The sequence below is a fragment of the Thunnus albacares genome, chromosome 1 (assembly GCF_914725855.1).
Source record: "Thunnus albacares chromosome 1, fThuAlb1.1, whole genome shotgun sequence".
Taxonomy (NCBI): domain Eukaryota; kingdom Metazoa; phylum Chordata; class Actinopteri; order Scombriformes; family Scombridae; genus Thunnus; species Thunnus albacares.
In genome coordinates, this window is record NC_058106.1 from 18,022,623 (window position 1) to 18,037,125 (window position 14,503).

The 14,503-nt window shown below is 38.5% G+C and overlaps 1 protein-coding gene across 1 annotated transcript in view; it reads left to right on the forward strand.

Moving 5' to 3' along the window:
* The window catches only part of LOC122979583 (CUB and sushi domain-containing protein 1-like), a 205,120-nt gene that overhangs the window by 155,036 nt on the left and 35,581 nt on the right, over window positions 1-14,503 (forward strand). The window contains exons 47-55 of the mRNA XM_044347148.1: window positions 1,257-1,445; window positions 1,689-1,874; window positions 2,547-2,744; window positions 4,205-4,378; window positions 6,638-6,811; window positions 7,123-7,296; window positions 9,485-9,673; window positions 11,388-11,564; window positions 13,874-14,059. Of these exons, the coding sequence (XP_044203083.1) occupies window positions 1,257-1,445; window positions 1,689-1,874; window positions 2,547-2,744; window positions 4,205-4,378; window positions 6,638-6,811; window positions 7,123-7,296; window positions 9,485-9,673; window positions 11,388-11,564; window positions 13,874-14,059 (1,647 nt within the window). The remainder of the gene's footprint in view (window positions 1-1,256; window positions 1,446-1,688; window positions 1,875-2,546; window positions 2,745-4,204; window positions 4,379-6,637; window positions 6,812-7,122; window positions 7,297-9,484; window positions 9,674-11,387; window positions 11,565-13,873; window positions 14,060-14,503) is intronic.

The following is a 14,503-nucleotide window of genomic DNA, read 5'->3' on the forward strand; positions in this document are numbered from 1 at the left end:
TCATTCTTGCCTTCGTCCTATTCATTATCCTGCAGCTGACAGACAAAGGCACCACTAACCATCACTCTTCATTTTTCAGTATGGCACATTGGACGGGTCATGTGATATTGCATCACAGAAAAGAAATAACATCAGAACATATCAGATTATCTTGTCTACACATTTGCACAATTCAAACATTCACAATATATTGTTTGACAGGAACACTTCTCTCCTCCCGTTTCCCACCGGGATTGATGAAACACTGCATCTGTCTATCTCTCTATCTTAATACAGTTAAATATAGGTATGAATAGCCCAACATGTTTCTTTTAAAGATCGTTCTTTATGTAGGTGTTCACATTTCAATGTTTCCTGCAGGCCGGAAGGGAAGTAATTCAAACCCCCAGGGTCCCAATAAGTTAGCCAGTGCAATTGAGTATTGAACAGCAACTGATATGGAGTCCCTGAGATAAAATCTTATCCAAGAGGAGTTCATGTCTTTTTATTACAATTATTAACATTCAATAGGAAGGAATTGAAGGACTAGGTCTTCATGCCCTGACAATATATCTAAGACCACTGAATGATCATGTAAGAGAGAAGATAAGATCTAAAATTAATGGTGCAGAGACAACAGATTGATTGTAGACACATGGAGTGAGCAAAAGAGAGGCCATATGACTCATTCCGGAGAGGATGACGGTTTATAGATGACAATAGAAATTACAGAGTGACTCTGTTGTCCTGACTGGAGTGGGAAAGTCATTCCACCAATGTGAAGCCAAAAGGGAGAAGAGCCAAGGTGGAGCAATGACCACATCGGACAGGAAAGGGAGAGCCAAGTGGCCCACTGTGGTGTGTTTTGTCAGATGTTTAGATTGTTCTCCATGCTCTGACAGTCATGCTTTTATCTTCACTTCCAATAAGACAAAAAAGGACTGCTTCATTTACAAAGGCACAGGTTTCTGGGCCGTTAATTAAACTCACTGACACTGTTGCTAACTGTAATGCCAAAGGGGCCATACATGATATGCAAAATGCCTTTTATCAAAAGTGCCTGCTAATGGGAGCATTAGTGCTGTAATGTCTTCGCCTTTTTTTCTTCTTTTTTTTTTTTTTTTTTTTTACCAAAAAACATGTATCAAGGCTTCAATTGTCAATTAACCCATAAAAATATACGGATATTAGACTATTAGCAGAGTTTGCAATAAACTGAGAATACAAGAAACACCTTATTACACTTTTTCTACACCTGTCTCTCTTTGTCTCTCCAGCTGCCTACTGTAGCATTAATGACCCCCCAGTGAATGGGGGAGTGGTCAACCGAACCAGACTCCGTCCAGGTAGCCGACTTCAGTTCTATTGTAACCGTGGTTACCGTCTAGTAGGCTCAAGCAATGCCACCTGCAGGCTCCACTCCAACGGGCTTTTCCAGTGGGATACACCGCCACCATTTTGTCAAGGTAGCATCATAAACACAGTCTTTTCCTGTTCCGTCAGTCTGTTCTTGTTGATTTTTATGCACGTGTTAAGTGGTCATCAGTGTAACTTTGTAGTTGTCCTGGATAGCTCCAAGGAGTGAAGGAGCATTACTATAAAGGTGTTGAAAAGTCAGCTATAAAAATAATAAGACAAGTTGGCACAAGTTAAGAAGTTGCATTTTGAGAAGAGTTCCCCGACAACACTTCTCTCTTTGTGATTGGCAGCTATCTCGTGTGGAATCCCTCAGTCGCCGGGCAATGGCAGCTTCCATACTTTCCAGTATACGGTGGGTAGCCAGGTGACCTACCACTGTAACCATGGTTACCACCTTGACCCCGGTCTTCCACTGACAGCAGTGTGTTTGGAGGATGGCAGCTGGAGTAATGCTGCTTCACCCCCCAGATGTCTATGTAAGTATAGTTTTACTATGATTTTAAGGGCAGTGAAGAGTATAATATGACAAAAAAAATCTAAACTAAAGGTTCATTTACTAGTCTTTTCTGGAGCTTTCTACCACATCTTGTGGTCTTCCTGGATGGAGTGGAGTTTGCCCAGTTAACACAGTTATTATGTTATCTCTATGACAATGGAACAAACACAATCCACTGAGGGACAGCATGAGATTTTTTGGGGTAGTCAAATTACTGTTCTAAACATCAAGAGTAATACTCAAAGAGTATAGAGTATATATGACATAAACATAAAGTTTTTATCCAGAATGTCTACTGAACTTCGGTGTTTCAAACAATAGCAATGTAAATGTACATATTTAACCATCACATACTGTCAGTGTGTAATACAAAAGACTCGACAATGTATTAAAAATGTCTTATGTTCACTTCATGAAAATGTCGATGTGTATTTTATTAACTAATCAATTTCAACCAAATTCATCGTTCATAGCAGACTTTTAATGACTCACTCATTTTAAATCTATTAGTTATAAAATATGGTCATTTAATACATTTTAATTAATTAAATAGTTTATGTACAGAAAATAGGGTTAAAATTGAGCTTTTATTCTTGAAAACCTAAAATGAATGTTGTATTTAATTTTAATTTGATAACATTTTATTTTCCAGCGGTCCACTGCCCCAGCATTGAGAGCACCTTATCAGATCACATGACCTACCGTCTGCTCTCTGGTAGGCTGGGAGAGTTTGGTTCTATGGTGATGCTGGAATGCTCAACAGGGTACTATTTAGGGGTAGGGCATCGGACGCTTCGTTGCCTTGCCAACGGGACTTGGGAGGGGTCGGATGCCCCAGCTTCATGCAAGAGTAAGTATTGATAGACACGTGAACACCATCATGACAATCCTGTACAAAAAAACAATATTTTTTATTGTTTTTATAGATTAGAGAATTCCACTGATATATATTAAGTTTTGTGTGATTGGGGATGACATACAATTTATTTTATGAACCTGCATCCCTTTCTGTTAATACACATGCCCACATTTTAAATTTAAATTTCGTACATCTTTGTATTCTACACTGCACACCTAATTATTACCCCATTCCATGATGTGGGGTGCCTACAATAAATGAACAACTTTCATGAATGGGGAAGAGAAACCACATAAACCAAAGGATTTATAAAGTAGCCACAGGAGAAGGGAACATATGCATGCAGAGACTATCAAAAGAATAATACTGGATTGAAGTTGTTGCCACAATCTGTCATGAATGAGTTATCAAAACAGCACATACCCACCCTGGTACAAGTAAAACAACTGGAAAGTCAGAAAGTTATTCCTCTGATAGAGTTAGCTTCCTTTGTGCCAAGAAAGCATGTGCTTTTGAATTGGTTTGAGTTGAAGCATGGCCGTGTATAATACTGCCTGCCACGGGTCTAGTAGGTTTGATTGTAGGACAGGGACAGCTTGAGAGGGAGCCAATTTTTGTGAGTATGTGTGTTTATCCATTCCCCCTAGTACTTCTTTTTTTTAAAACAAGTTAGTATGTGTTTCCAAACGCCTTAGGATCTTAACAACTGTGCATTGTCTTGGGACTAACTATTTTAAACAAAATTCAGCCTGTGCTTTGTAAAGGCAGGGTATATGTGGGCAATAGTGAAAGATTATTTTTTCAAATAGAGTGTTACACTGCAATGTGCCTCTGCTGCTTATTTCATAAAGGGAAATTGTAAGAGAACATTGGGGCTTTGAAAACTTGACAATAGGCTACAGAATTTCTTAGTGTTGCATAATATATGTATGACATTAAAAAAGTGAATGTTTACACTTGAAAAGTTTTGTTAAAAATGATTAAAAATTTAAATCTGTCTTACATTAGACCATTGGTTTTCAATTTTTTTTACATTGTCAATTTATTTCTTCATGTTTTTCATGATCCAGTATTTGAGTTGACCTACCTAACGCTGCAGCAGCTCTGAGGAATTTGGCAACATAACAGAAGTGTCTATTCTTCAAGTTGGCCAGTGGTTTGAAAACAGCGTCTCTAAGGATATTAAGAAAAAAAGATATTAAATCTTCTGACCCAAATTCAATACAGTCAGGTATTGTACTGGGAAACTAGATTTGCAGTGTTTAAATTCGGAACAACAGTCTTGTTTGGTTTTATTCATCTGCAGCTACCTCTTTATCAAAAATGACCACCAAGTCAAGTAAAATAGTGAAAATATAACAGTATCACTGGCCCCATAATGTCATGTAATATCTAACTTCCATTGTCAATCTGTAATCACATGATCTTATCATATTCATTTTATTTTTTAGTCATCTCTTGTGGTGAACTTCCCTCTCCACCCTTTGGCACCAAACTGGGGACGTTGACCACATTTGGAGCAACTGCAATCTTTATGTGTAACCATGGTTACACACTGGTGGGGTCACATGTCAGAGAGTGTGGCGCTAACGGGCTGTGGAGTGGTGCAGAGACCAGGTGTTTAGGTAAGGCTAATCAAATTTGAAAATTGCAAATAGTGTTGTGGTCTATCCGATGCCACTTTGGCACAATCTAATCTATTATGAAAGGAAATCCAACAGGTATGAATTAATTAAAACAGATGACAGTCACCACAATGCAATCAAAGACCCATTTTTCTCAAGATCTCTTCTCTCTTTTTGTACATTTCTCACATTTCTGTAAAAAATATAAACTGATTAGTGTCTGGTGTTAGCACAGTTGGGACACCTGTATTTTCAGTCTTCTATAATAGCACACCAGACTCTGAACATGTCACAGTGTAATGGCAAATCAAAAATGAATATGTACAAAATGTAAAATGCTTATAAATGAGATGAAAAATCTTCTGTAATTTGTTTACTGTAAGCCGGGTCTATTACTATATCTTGCACAAATGGTGTAGATGTGCGTAGGATGTCAAGGAGTTTTTGTACAGCATGAAATTTTTTTATGCAGATTTTTGAAAACATGCACTTTATACATCAGCTTTATTACTACATGGGGTTGCTACAGGTGTCAAGGTAAGGTCCATGGAAATTAGACAAGCATTAAGGAAGATAAACTGTGCACATGCCTCAGTAACTCAAATTATCTACTACTGAGACGTTTTATTACTTAATACATTAAAAGCTTGATTTAGACCCTCAGTAAGCACTGACTGGAGATGATTAATCCTGATTTTACATGCACACTCTACTCCAGTGATTCAGCCTTAGAGTTACATGCATGAGTAAGAGGCCTCATGCAGGATACACATTTTATGCGATGAATGTATAAATCAAGGCGTGTCCACCTTCACATTACAATTCTCAGATTCTGATGCTAACGAGGGTTGGCAAAATAACCTAAATGTTGATGTAAGAAGATTTTAAAGTCACTAAATCACAATTTTAAATACATATTGGTTTAAATGCCAGTTACAGTAGCAGTACTGTATTTGTCAACCACACACACACATACTGTATATAGATAGGCTTAGGATTGCTTTTTTTTCCCTTCATTATGTTGTTTATTATAGGTGATGAACACTTCTAATTGTCAATCAACTTAAATTATAGTAATATGTAAATGTAATCAAGCCCTTTTCCTTGAAGTGTATTTGTGCACCCCCTCCAAACCTATTTTAAAAATCTTAAGTTCGTAAACCGAAATAAAATATTAAAATAGCACATCTGCAATAGTTTCCAATTTAGATTAGATTATACGGTTAGTTATTTTCACACAGGGACACTTGTGTTTACGTTCCACAATCCTTTTTATGTCCATAATCTGATTTTATGGAATTCAATAATGTATTGAAGAAATGTTTCTCTTCAAAATAAGCAAATCATCTGTTCCTCACAGTTTCGGAGAGGCTGTAATTTGCTATTTTTCAGTCTAAACTGTGACATTTTTACACACTCCTCTGTGTATTCAAGAAGTACAAATATTGATAACACAGTAAATTACAATTTGCTTCAGAAGAACCCTCAAACATATCTACTGCTGTCAACAGTTTTGGTATTCATGAAATAACCTTTTATATATGGTGGATTGTGGTTCTATAAAATTGGAAATCTGGGATAATGATTATGAGTGGATGGTGATTAGAAAAGTAGTAGAAATATCTGCATTACATCAGCTAAAATCTGCAATGAGTTTTGCAAAATAATCAATGTTCTAGATGCCTGTTTTACAGTATTAATCGTCATATGAGATTGTGTATCAAATCATTTGAGAAAATAACTGTATTAAATGCCAAACACATCAAAAAGTGCTGTTCCTCAGTCATTGACTTCATAAGGCACAGAAACATGAAGGGAGGGATTGATTGGTCTCTTAATAGTTTAAACTGTATTGAATTCAATTCAGTGGTTCTCCACACCTAAGCTCTTAAGATTTGTCCTGCAATTTATGTGCCCCAAATTTTAAGAAATCATGAAAGGATGTGGTACTTGGAGGCCACTTAGAGAACACAGGGAAATCATTTAAATGTAGCAAGTGCATCTGTAATTACTGTCTTTGAGCTGTCTTTGAACATTGATTGGCAAATGCACTGCTGACGTCACTGCACTGATATTTGAAGTTTTAGTTTTGAAACAGCTCTTGTTGATTGTTTGATAGTCTAACTGTTGGGACAGTGAGCTATAGTTGGTGTTTTAAGATCGTAACCTCTGGAACACTGATCCAGCACTGATGACTTTAAAACCCAAGATTAGAATTTAATTATACTGCATTAATTCCTATCATTTTGTCCCTTCTAGCTGGTCACTGTGACTCTCCAGATCCTATAGTCAATGGCCACATTAGTGGAGATGGCTCTAGTTACCGTGACACAGTGGTGTACCAGTGCATGTTAGGATATCGTCTAATCGGCACATCAGTTAGAATCTGCCAGCAAGACCATCGGTGGTCTGGAACAACACCTGTCTGTGTCCGTAAGTACTTGATATAATAACCATACATGATATAATAACTGTTGTAGTTCATTTGTATTGTATCATGATTTATTGCTCTTTTATATAATGTGAAAAGTTAAAAAGGTTTCCCCCTATAAATTGTATTATATAATTGTTCAAATTGTTCTTTCGATGACTAACTCTCCAGCATCTAAAGTATATATGTTCCAGCAAAAAACTGAAAATATCACAAAATATCAAGTCGAAAATACCACAAAGCTGCCCATAATACTTTTTCCCAAACCTCAAATTTCTTATCATACTTCTTTCTACTCACTCTGCTCCTTCAGCTATCACTTGTGGTCACCCCGGCAACCCAGCCAACGGACGGACCAATGGCAGCGAGTTCAACCTCAATGATGTTGTCAACTTCACCTGTAACAGAGGTTACATCCTCAGTGGAAATGCACGCGCTCAGTGTCGACTCAACGGACAATGGAGCAGCCCCCTACCTGTCTGCAAAGGTCACAAACACATATATTAACATTTGAGTTACAGACTTATACCTATGAACTTCACTGTAAAGGCTCTGGTTGAATCAACTCTTCAGATTAGAGTAATTACGAGCAAGATGGTGCTTTCACTTTGGTTTTCATTTCAAAATAATTTGATATAGATTAAATTGTTTGAATGATGTTGCCACCTTTGAAGATGTTAGCAGTTTGTGAAATATTATTATAACCATTTCTAACAATGGCTAAAATTAGAAAAATTAGACCCATATGGCAAAAACAACCTAGATTTTCATTTAAACCATGTATTTTAGAAGGTCAACATGTAGTCTGGATTTGTTGGCCTGATTTGCTTCTAGCTACAGTATGTCAACTGGAACATTTTTGGTCAAATCTGCTGCCAACAGACTGTAAAATTGAGAACTGAATAATTGTAGCATTAACACATACTTACCATTGAGCTATATTCCATCACAATCAGCATGATTGTGTGTGTGTGTGTGTCACAATTCATATGCGCACACACACAGCTGGGTACATGTCCAGAGACACATTCTTCTCCTCTGCTAACCATGCGTGGTTGTTACCCTACAAGTCTCCCCAGACCTCCGGTAGTGTAACAGTTATGATATACTAAAGCACGCACACAAACAGGCATTCTGCACAGTCATGAGAGCAGATCGATACAGCGTAGTCGCTCACATGGGTTTTCCATTGAAGGGATTCATCCTCGCTTGCTTGCTCCTCTCCATTTCCCTCACTTTCAGTTTCTTCTCCCTCTCCCCCTCTCTCTCTCTCTCCCTCCCAGCAGCAGCTGTCAATTATGAGACTGAAACTTTCCTTGTTCCCATAGGGTGCCAGACACACACACTCACACACACACACACACACACATCCATGTCCCCCATGGACTTGAATTTGAGTGAATGTCAGCCTCCCTTGTGACATGTGGAAAATAAAACTGCACTCTTATTGGACAAGCATCCACCCAGAGAGCAGAGCAGAATGGAAGGGACCAGAGGAGAGGGGAGAATAAAGACAAACTCCTGAAAACAGAGCAGGGTATGACAAAAGAGCAGTTTAGAAAAGACCGGCAGAGTGACAATCTAAATTTGTAACACTGTGATTCACGGTTAAGTACCCTAACAGTACCCAACACTGTTGTGTTTTCTGCCGGTTGTTCTATACAGTTCCAGCTCCACCATGTTGAGGGTGGTTTGATTTTTATTTGATTTTGTTCTTGATTCATGCAAGCTGACTTTACTGCTCACATTGTTATGTTAGCTGCTGTGGTGCCACAAACAATAGCTACTCCAAATTTAGGAAGATCCTGGTTCCTCTCCTCTCCTTTGGACCACTACAAAGAGAATAGTTCAGGGTTTTGGCTCTACAGATCTAGTGCAGGGATGAGGACAGCTCACCTAAGAGTTGAATATGCCTGTTACCAGATAGTGGACAGAGATATTCAGCTTTAAATGTGCTATGAGAGGAATGTTGTGTTCAGTGGGAGAGGATGATCTAGTTTTATACTTATGATAAGTAATGGATGATGTTTCTTATTTTGTGTTTGTCTTTATTGAGTGGGATAGATCTGCCTGTGCTTAATAGTAGCACCATTGAGTAGTTAAATAAAGGGATTTTTTAAAGGTTTATGGAGATTTTTTATGAGTGGTTCATACATGCACACACACTGAGACGGGTGACGCCATACACCGTCCTGCCATTTGTTTCACATTATTCCACTAATCTACAGATGACAGTAATGCGCTAGCAAAGGCAGGGAAAAAGAAGACTGTTCGCTAATAAACATGGATGTGAACAATGCATGTTTCAAACTTTGAAGGAAAATAGGCTGTTTTATGAGGACAGAAATGTATTCAACATGTTGACTAGATCTCAAGGATACATGAAACGTGTTTTGCTAACACTGAATGGAAACGTAATTTTGTTTACAAGAAAACTCCACAGGGAACCTTTAAATTCAAATTCTCTTCTATCCTCTCTTCTCTCATTTTCTCTCTTCTCTCTTCAATAGTAATAGCAGTAGTTTTATATATACAGTACTTCTTATCTTAGTACACCCTCTGTCCATTGTACCAACGTATGTATGAAACATTTCCACCTAAACAAAGCGGAGAATGATTTCTGTCTAATAACTATTTGAATAGTTTCTAACAGTGTCACCTGCTCTTTTCTTCAGTGGTAAACTGTTCAGACCCCGGTCATGTGGAGAATGGTGTGCGCCAGTCTGGCCTACGTTACCCAGAAGTCTTCAGCTATGGCATAACTGTGGCAATCCACTGTAAACGAGGCTTCTACCTGCTGGGCTCTGCACTCCTCACATGCCAGCACGATGGACGGTGGGACAGACCAATCCCACGCTGCCTAGGTATGGATGGACAAATAGGTGATACAAGTTGCTTTAGAATTATTTGAATTTCAGAAAAATACGAGACAGAATCAGAGATGGAAAGGGCAACAGATTGTCATTCAAAGGCATATAATGAAAATATTTGTCCTGTTGTGGCCAAGTTACACGTTTTTGGAATACTTCCATAAAAGTTTGTCATGTTGTACACAAGTAAGCAGGCAGGTGGATTTCTATTTATTTTGCTTTATATTTGTCAGGAAAAGCCATTTGTAGAGTGAAATGGCTTGAAGAGCCAGTGGGAGAAAGATGAGGAGCAAGATGAGGAGCAAATGAGAAACTGAGAGAATAAGAGAAGGTTCAAGGGAGAAAATAGGAGAGAAGTAATAAAAGGAAGGCGAGAGTATGAGAGAAAGAGGCTTAAAGGTTTTAGCATGTTTGTAAGTGTGTGTGTGTGTGTGTGTGTGTGTGTGTATGTGTGTGTATGTGTGTGTGTGCGCACATTTTAGGGGAAAAAAAAGGTGTGCATAGGTCTCTTATGGCAATAGGCGCTCTTGTCAGTGAGCTACCATGGCTGATAGAAACATAGAGATTAAACTATAGAGCGATAGAGAGAAGATGGCTGATTCAGAGATGGAGAGAAACACAGAGAGGCAAACAGGACCGCAGTAACAGAAATGAGGAATCAGACAGAGAGGAAGAGGGCAGACACTGGTGAGAGGCTGGTGTCTGTGCATCGAGCATTACATTCGAGAAACAAGGTCTTATTGGAAAATTGGGGGGAGAGGGGTGATGACTGAGGGGCAAGGAGAGGATGGAATAATACAATTTGGGGGTAAGGGGAGATATCGGAGGACCAGTCATTTGGTAGAAATAGAAAATCGAGAACAGTTTCATATCTTTGTCCTCCAGAAACCTGTGCTCTGTAAAACGTCGATTTTTCCAAAATTGGAGTAAAAACTAGAAGATTTTTTTCTCTGATTCCCGTTGCTTTGACTGTGTGCAATGATTTCCACTTGTTTCCTGCACAGACAAGAGGGAGAGAGACGTCTTTTTGTTTTCTAGCTAAAGTAAATTTAATTTGAAATAAGTTATTAGTCCCCTCTCTGTTAAAACTCAACAAAAATAAGCCTCATTGACATGACTGTTAAAATACAATGTCAGCAAAGCAGCATGGATTCTGTTTGTACAATACTAATATATTATTAACTGACAAAAGGTATAAAAATGGTAAGCAAAGGTAAGTTTCTGTGTCATATCACTGTATTTGTAAAATAAATATCTCATTTAAAATGTTAAAAACACGTTGCGGGACATTGCAATGTCTTGAGTGATGTACTGCTGACATTTACTGTATTTACAAAAAAGAGATATCATGACATATTTTGTTTTCCAATATTAGAGCAAGTTTTTTAAAATAATATTTATCTTCTTTATCTAATTTGGACAGTAAATTAATTAGTTTTTGATGTAGCTCAGAGAGCTCTCTCCGACTCTCTCTTTCTCTTTTTCCTGTGTGTACTTTGACACATCGACACAAAAACAACAAACACTTACCTTAATCCCCCCCCCCCTTTGCTGTCACCTTCTCCCTCTAGCTGTCTCCTGCAATGACCCAGCTGCACCACCTAATGCAGTAGTATTTGGAATCCATAGTTGGACACAATCCCTCACACACACAAACGCTAACACCATCCTCCCATCTCTCTCTTTCAATCTCTCACTGTCTCTGTAGCTATTTCCTGCGGTGACCCTGGTGTACCCCCTAATGCAGTGGTGTCTGGGACCCACAGTTGGACGTACGGTTCAGTGCTGCAGTACTCCTGTCTACCTGGAGGGGTGCTGGTGGGCAACACTAGTCGCCATTGTCAGGAGGATGGCACTTGGAGTGGAGCGCCACCATACTGCACTGGTAAAGGCACACTATTGAACAAAGCAGCATGTATGTCTTGTGGTTTTCAACTGGTAGAATACCTCAGCAGAACTTGGATATTTATTCAGTTACAGAACATTATCATGCATTTTAATACAAGCTGTCACAAACAGTAGACATGTTGGCTGTCTGCTTAGCAACAGCAATATTGGGTCACAGGATCCCCCTAGCAATCACAGCCATTGAAATCAACAGCATTCATGCCAAGAGTGACAACGGGGAAATGCATAAAATTATGATAAATGCTTTTTTTTTTTAACTGTTTGCAACAAACAACACACATAACACACAGAGCTACTGTACATCTCCAGCCATAGAAAAAAAATTCTAGAATAAAATTACCATCACATATGTTGTACATAGAACACGCCACGTAAATAAGATATAAATACAAACTTCTGACATACAAAACTCGATAAAAAACCTCAGTGAACAGAAGAATGAAACTTGTTTAGTTAGTGAGCAAGAAGTAAAATGGGTTCAGCTGTCAAAAAATAGTATCATCCCATCTGATGGAAGAACTTTTTTTCCACTCCCATTAGAATGAGCTATATAACAGAGGACAGTCAGTATAAATATATCTTCATTGTTATTGCTCCAGCATAACATTAATCTATAATATCACCTGTGACCCGTAATATGCTACTATGACAATAACAGGTACTAACTAACTGACAGGGAAGTATGATTGAAGCTTTACAACCTACCTGTGTATTTCTATGTCAGAATTTCATAGCAATTCCAAGCCCTTATTTCTTTGGATTTGCTTTTGATTTTAGCAGTGGGTATGATGCCCTTTATGCAAATGATGACAGTGCGAGACTGTCAACTAAGCCAACATATACATATACATACTGGAGATTATTCTTCCACAACAGTGAAGAATGACATTGAGGTCTAAAACTACTGTGGCACCATCTCACCAAAATGAGAATGTGTTCTAGGACTAGACTTTTTACTTTACACATTTACATTCATACATAACATAACATACTTGAAGAAACATTTAATTTTATGTCAGGCCAGTAATCATTTTATTTCAGTTAGAAATTGTAGCAAACTGTTCAAATCTCTGGCTATAAGATACTATAATTAACTACCTCACTCACTCCATGACCCTGCTCTGCCCTTAATCTAACATTTATCTTCTTTGCTCAGAAAATGATTTTCTGTCTGTCCAATTTCATCATCTTTTTCAACAGTTAGCAGTATACAAATGTACAGTTACTGGCTTGCTATTAGCTGGTGCATAGTATAAAATAATGGTTTGGATAATGGATCAAGATTCCCTGTGCAAGTGATCTTGAATATAGCATATCTATTATTTCAAAGCATTTGATTTAGAAATTTAGATGACTTTGGGTTATTTATCTAAACTGAGTGCATTTTGTATGCAACTTGGCTTGAGCTGCATGTGTAAGAAACAGGCAGGGGGGGGACAACGTGGAAGAGTCTTGGTCTACTACTCAGGTCGTAAGTGCTGCTCTACAGTAGGCTTACGCAGATCCCACAACACTAAAACTAATAATTTTCTAACTCAGCATCGACTCTCAACAGCTGAAATGCAATAAGCTTACTCTGCTGGCCTCAAAACAGAATGCTCAGCAGGGGCAGAATCCATCCTGCAGCTGAAGACCTCATTGAGATGCAAGACGCTGCATTTGGAGCTGTACCCTGTTAAACTCACAAATCCCTACCGATGGAATTTAAGCTGCTAAAATTGTGACACGCTCAGTGCTTTTAATGCTAGAACAATTTGGTATAGCCTAAATTCAAAGTACAGTTCTACAAAGTTTGTGTGTCTCTGTGTGTGTGAGTGTGTGAGTGTGTGCATGTGTGCGTGTGTGTGTGTGTGTGTGTGTGTGTGTGTGTGTGTGTGTGTGTGTCACTGTATATGAAAGCCTGAGTAAGCAAAAATATTTGTGCATTTTCTGCAACAGCAATGAGATGACTAACATCACAAATGCTTTTTAGTGGATGTTGTTGACCTGTGGCTTGAATGCGCGCGTATATTTTTAGCATCGTGACTCTGTGAGAGACAACTTCCTAACCCTGTGTTTCACCATTTTGTTGCATAAAATCACAAAAACTATTACGAGACTAATGGACATCAGTTGAATGCAGCTGTTGTTTCACATTAGCTGTATTTGGATTGTTTGTGCACACATGTACATGTGTTTCCATGTTTGAGTCTCATCAGTTCAGGACTGCATCCATGGTGTGTATGTCTTTCTTCTCTGGCTCTTGGTGACTGGTACATTAACTTTAAGTCTCTTCTGTTGCTTTAGGTGCAAGTCCAGGAATCTGTGGAGACCCAGGGATCCCTCCCCACGGTGCCCGTTTGGGAGGGGAAGAATTTAAAACCAAGAGCCTGCTGCGATTCAGCTGCGAGGCGGGATATAGTCTGATTGGCTCAGCTGAAAGGACCTGCCTTCACAATGGCTCCTGGAGCGGCACGCAGCCTGTCTGTCAAGGTGGGGAAGCGTAACAACGACCATTTATGGGACTCATGTGGCTGTGTTGAAAATGTGACTCTACTGGAAGATGGAACAATAGTCATTAGACACCTATACTGCAACTCACACTTCAAACAGCATACAAAGTGCCATTATTTTTCACAGAGAAGACATTTTTAATCCCATCAGAATTGAAATATGTCACACAACTCCGCTTCAGTACACCATATTTTATTCACCGTACGTTTTCAGCTATCTTGCCTTCATCATTGTGGTTTCTGAGGCTGTTTCTTGTTTCTTTATATCCAATTCATTGATCAGTCATGATTTAAAATAGATATTTGTAGGCTGTTGTGCGAGGTGCTATATTTATATTATTTTATTTATATTTATATGCACCCTTTATCAAGGAAGTTTTATAGTAAAATGATGCTGCTTGCTTTATACAAGAGACTTGGATCT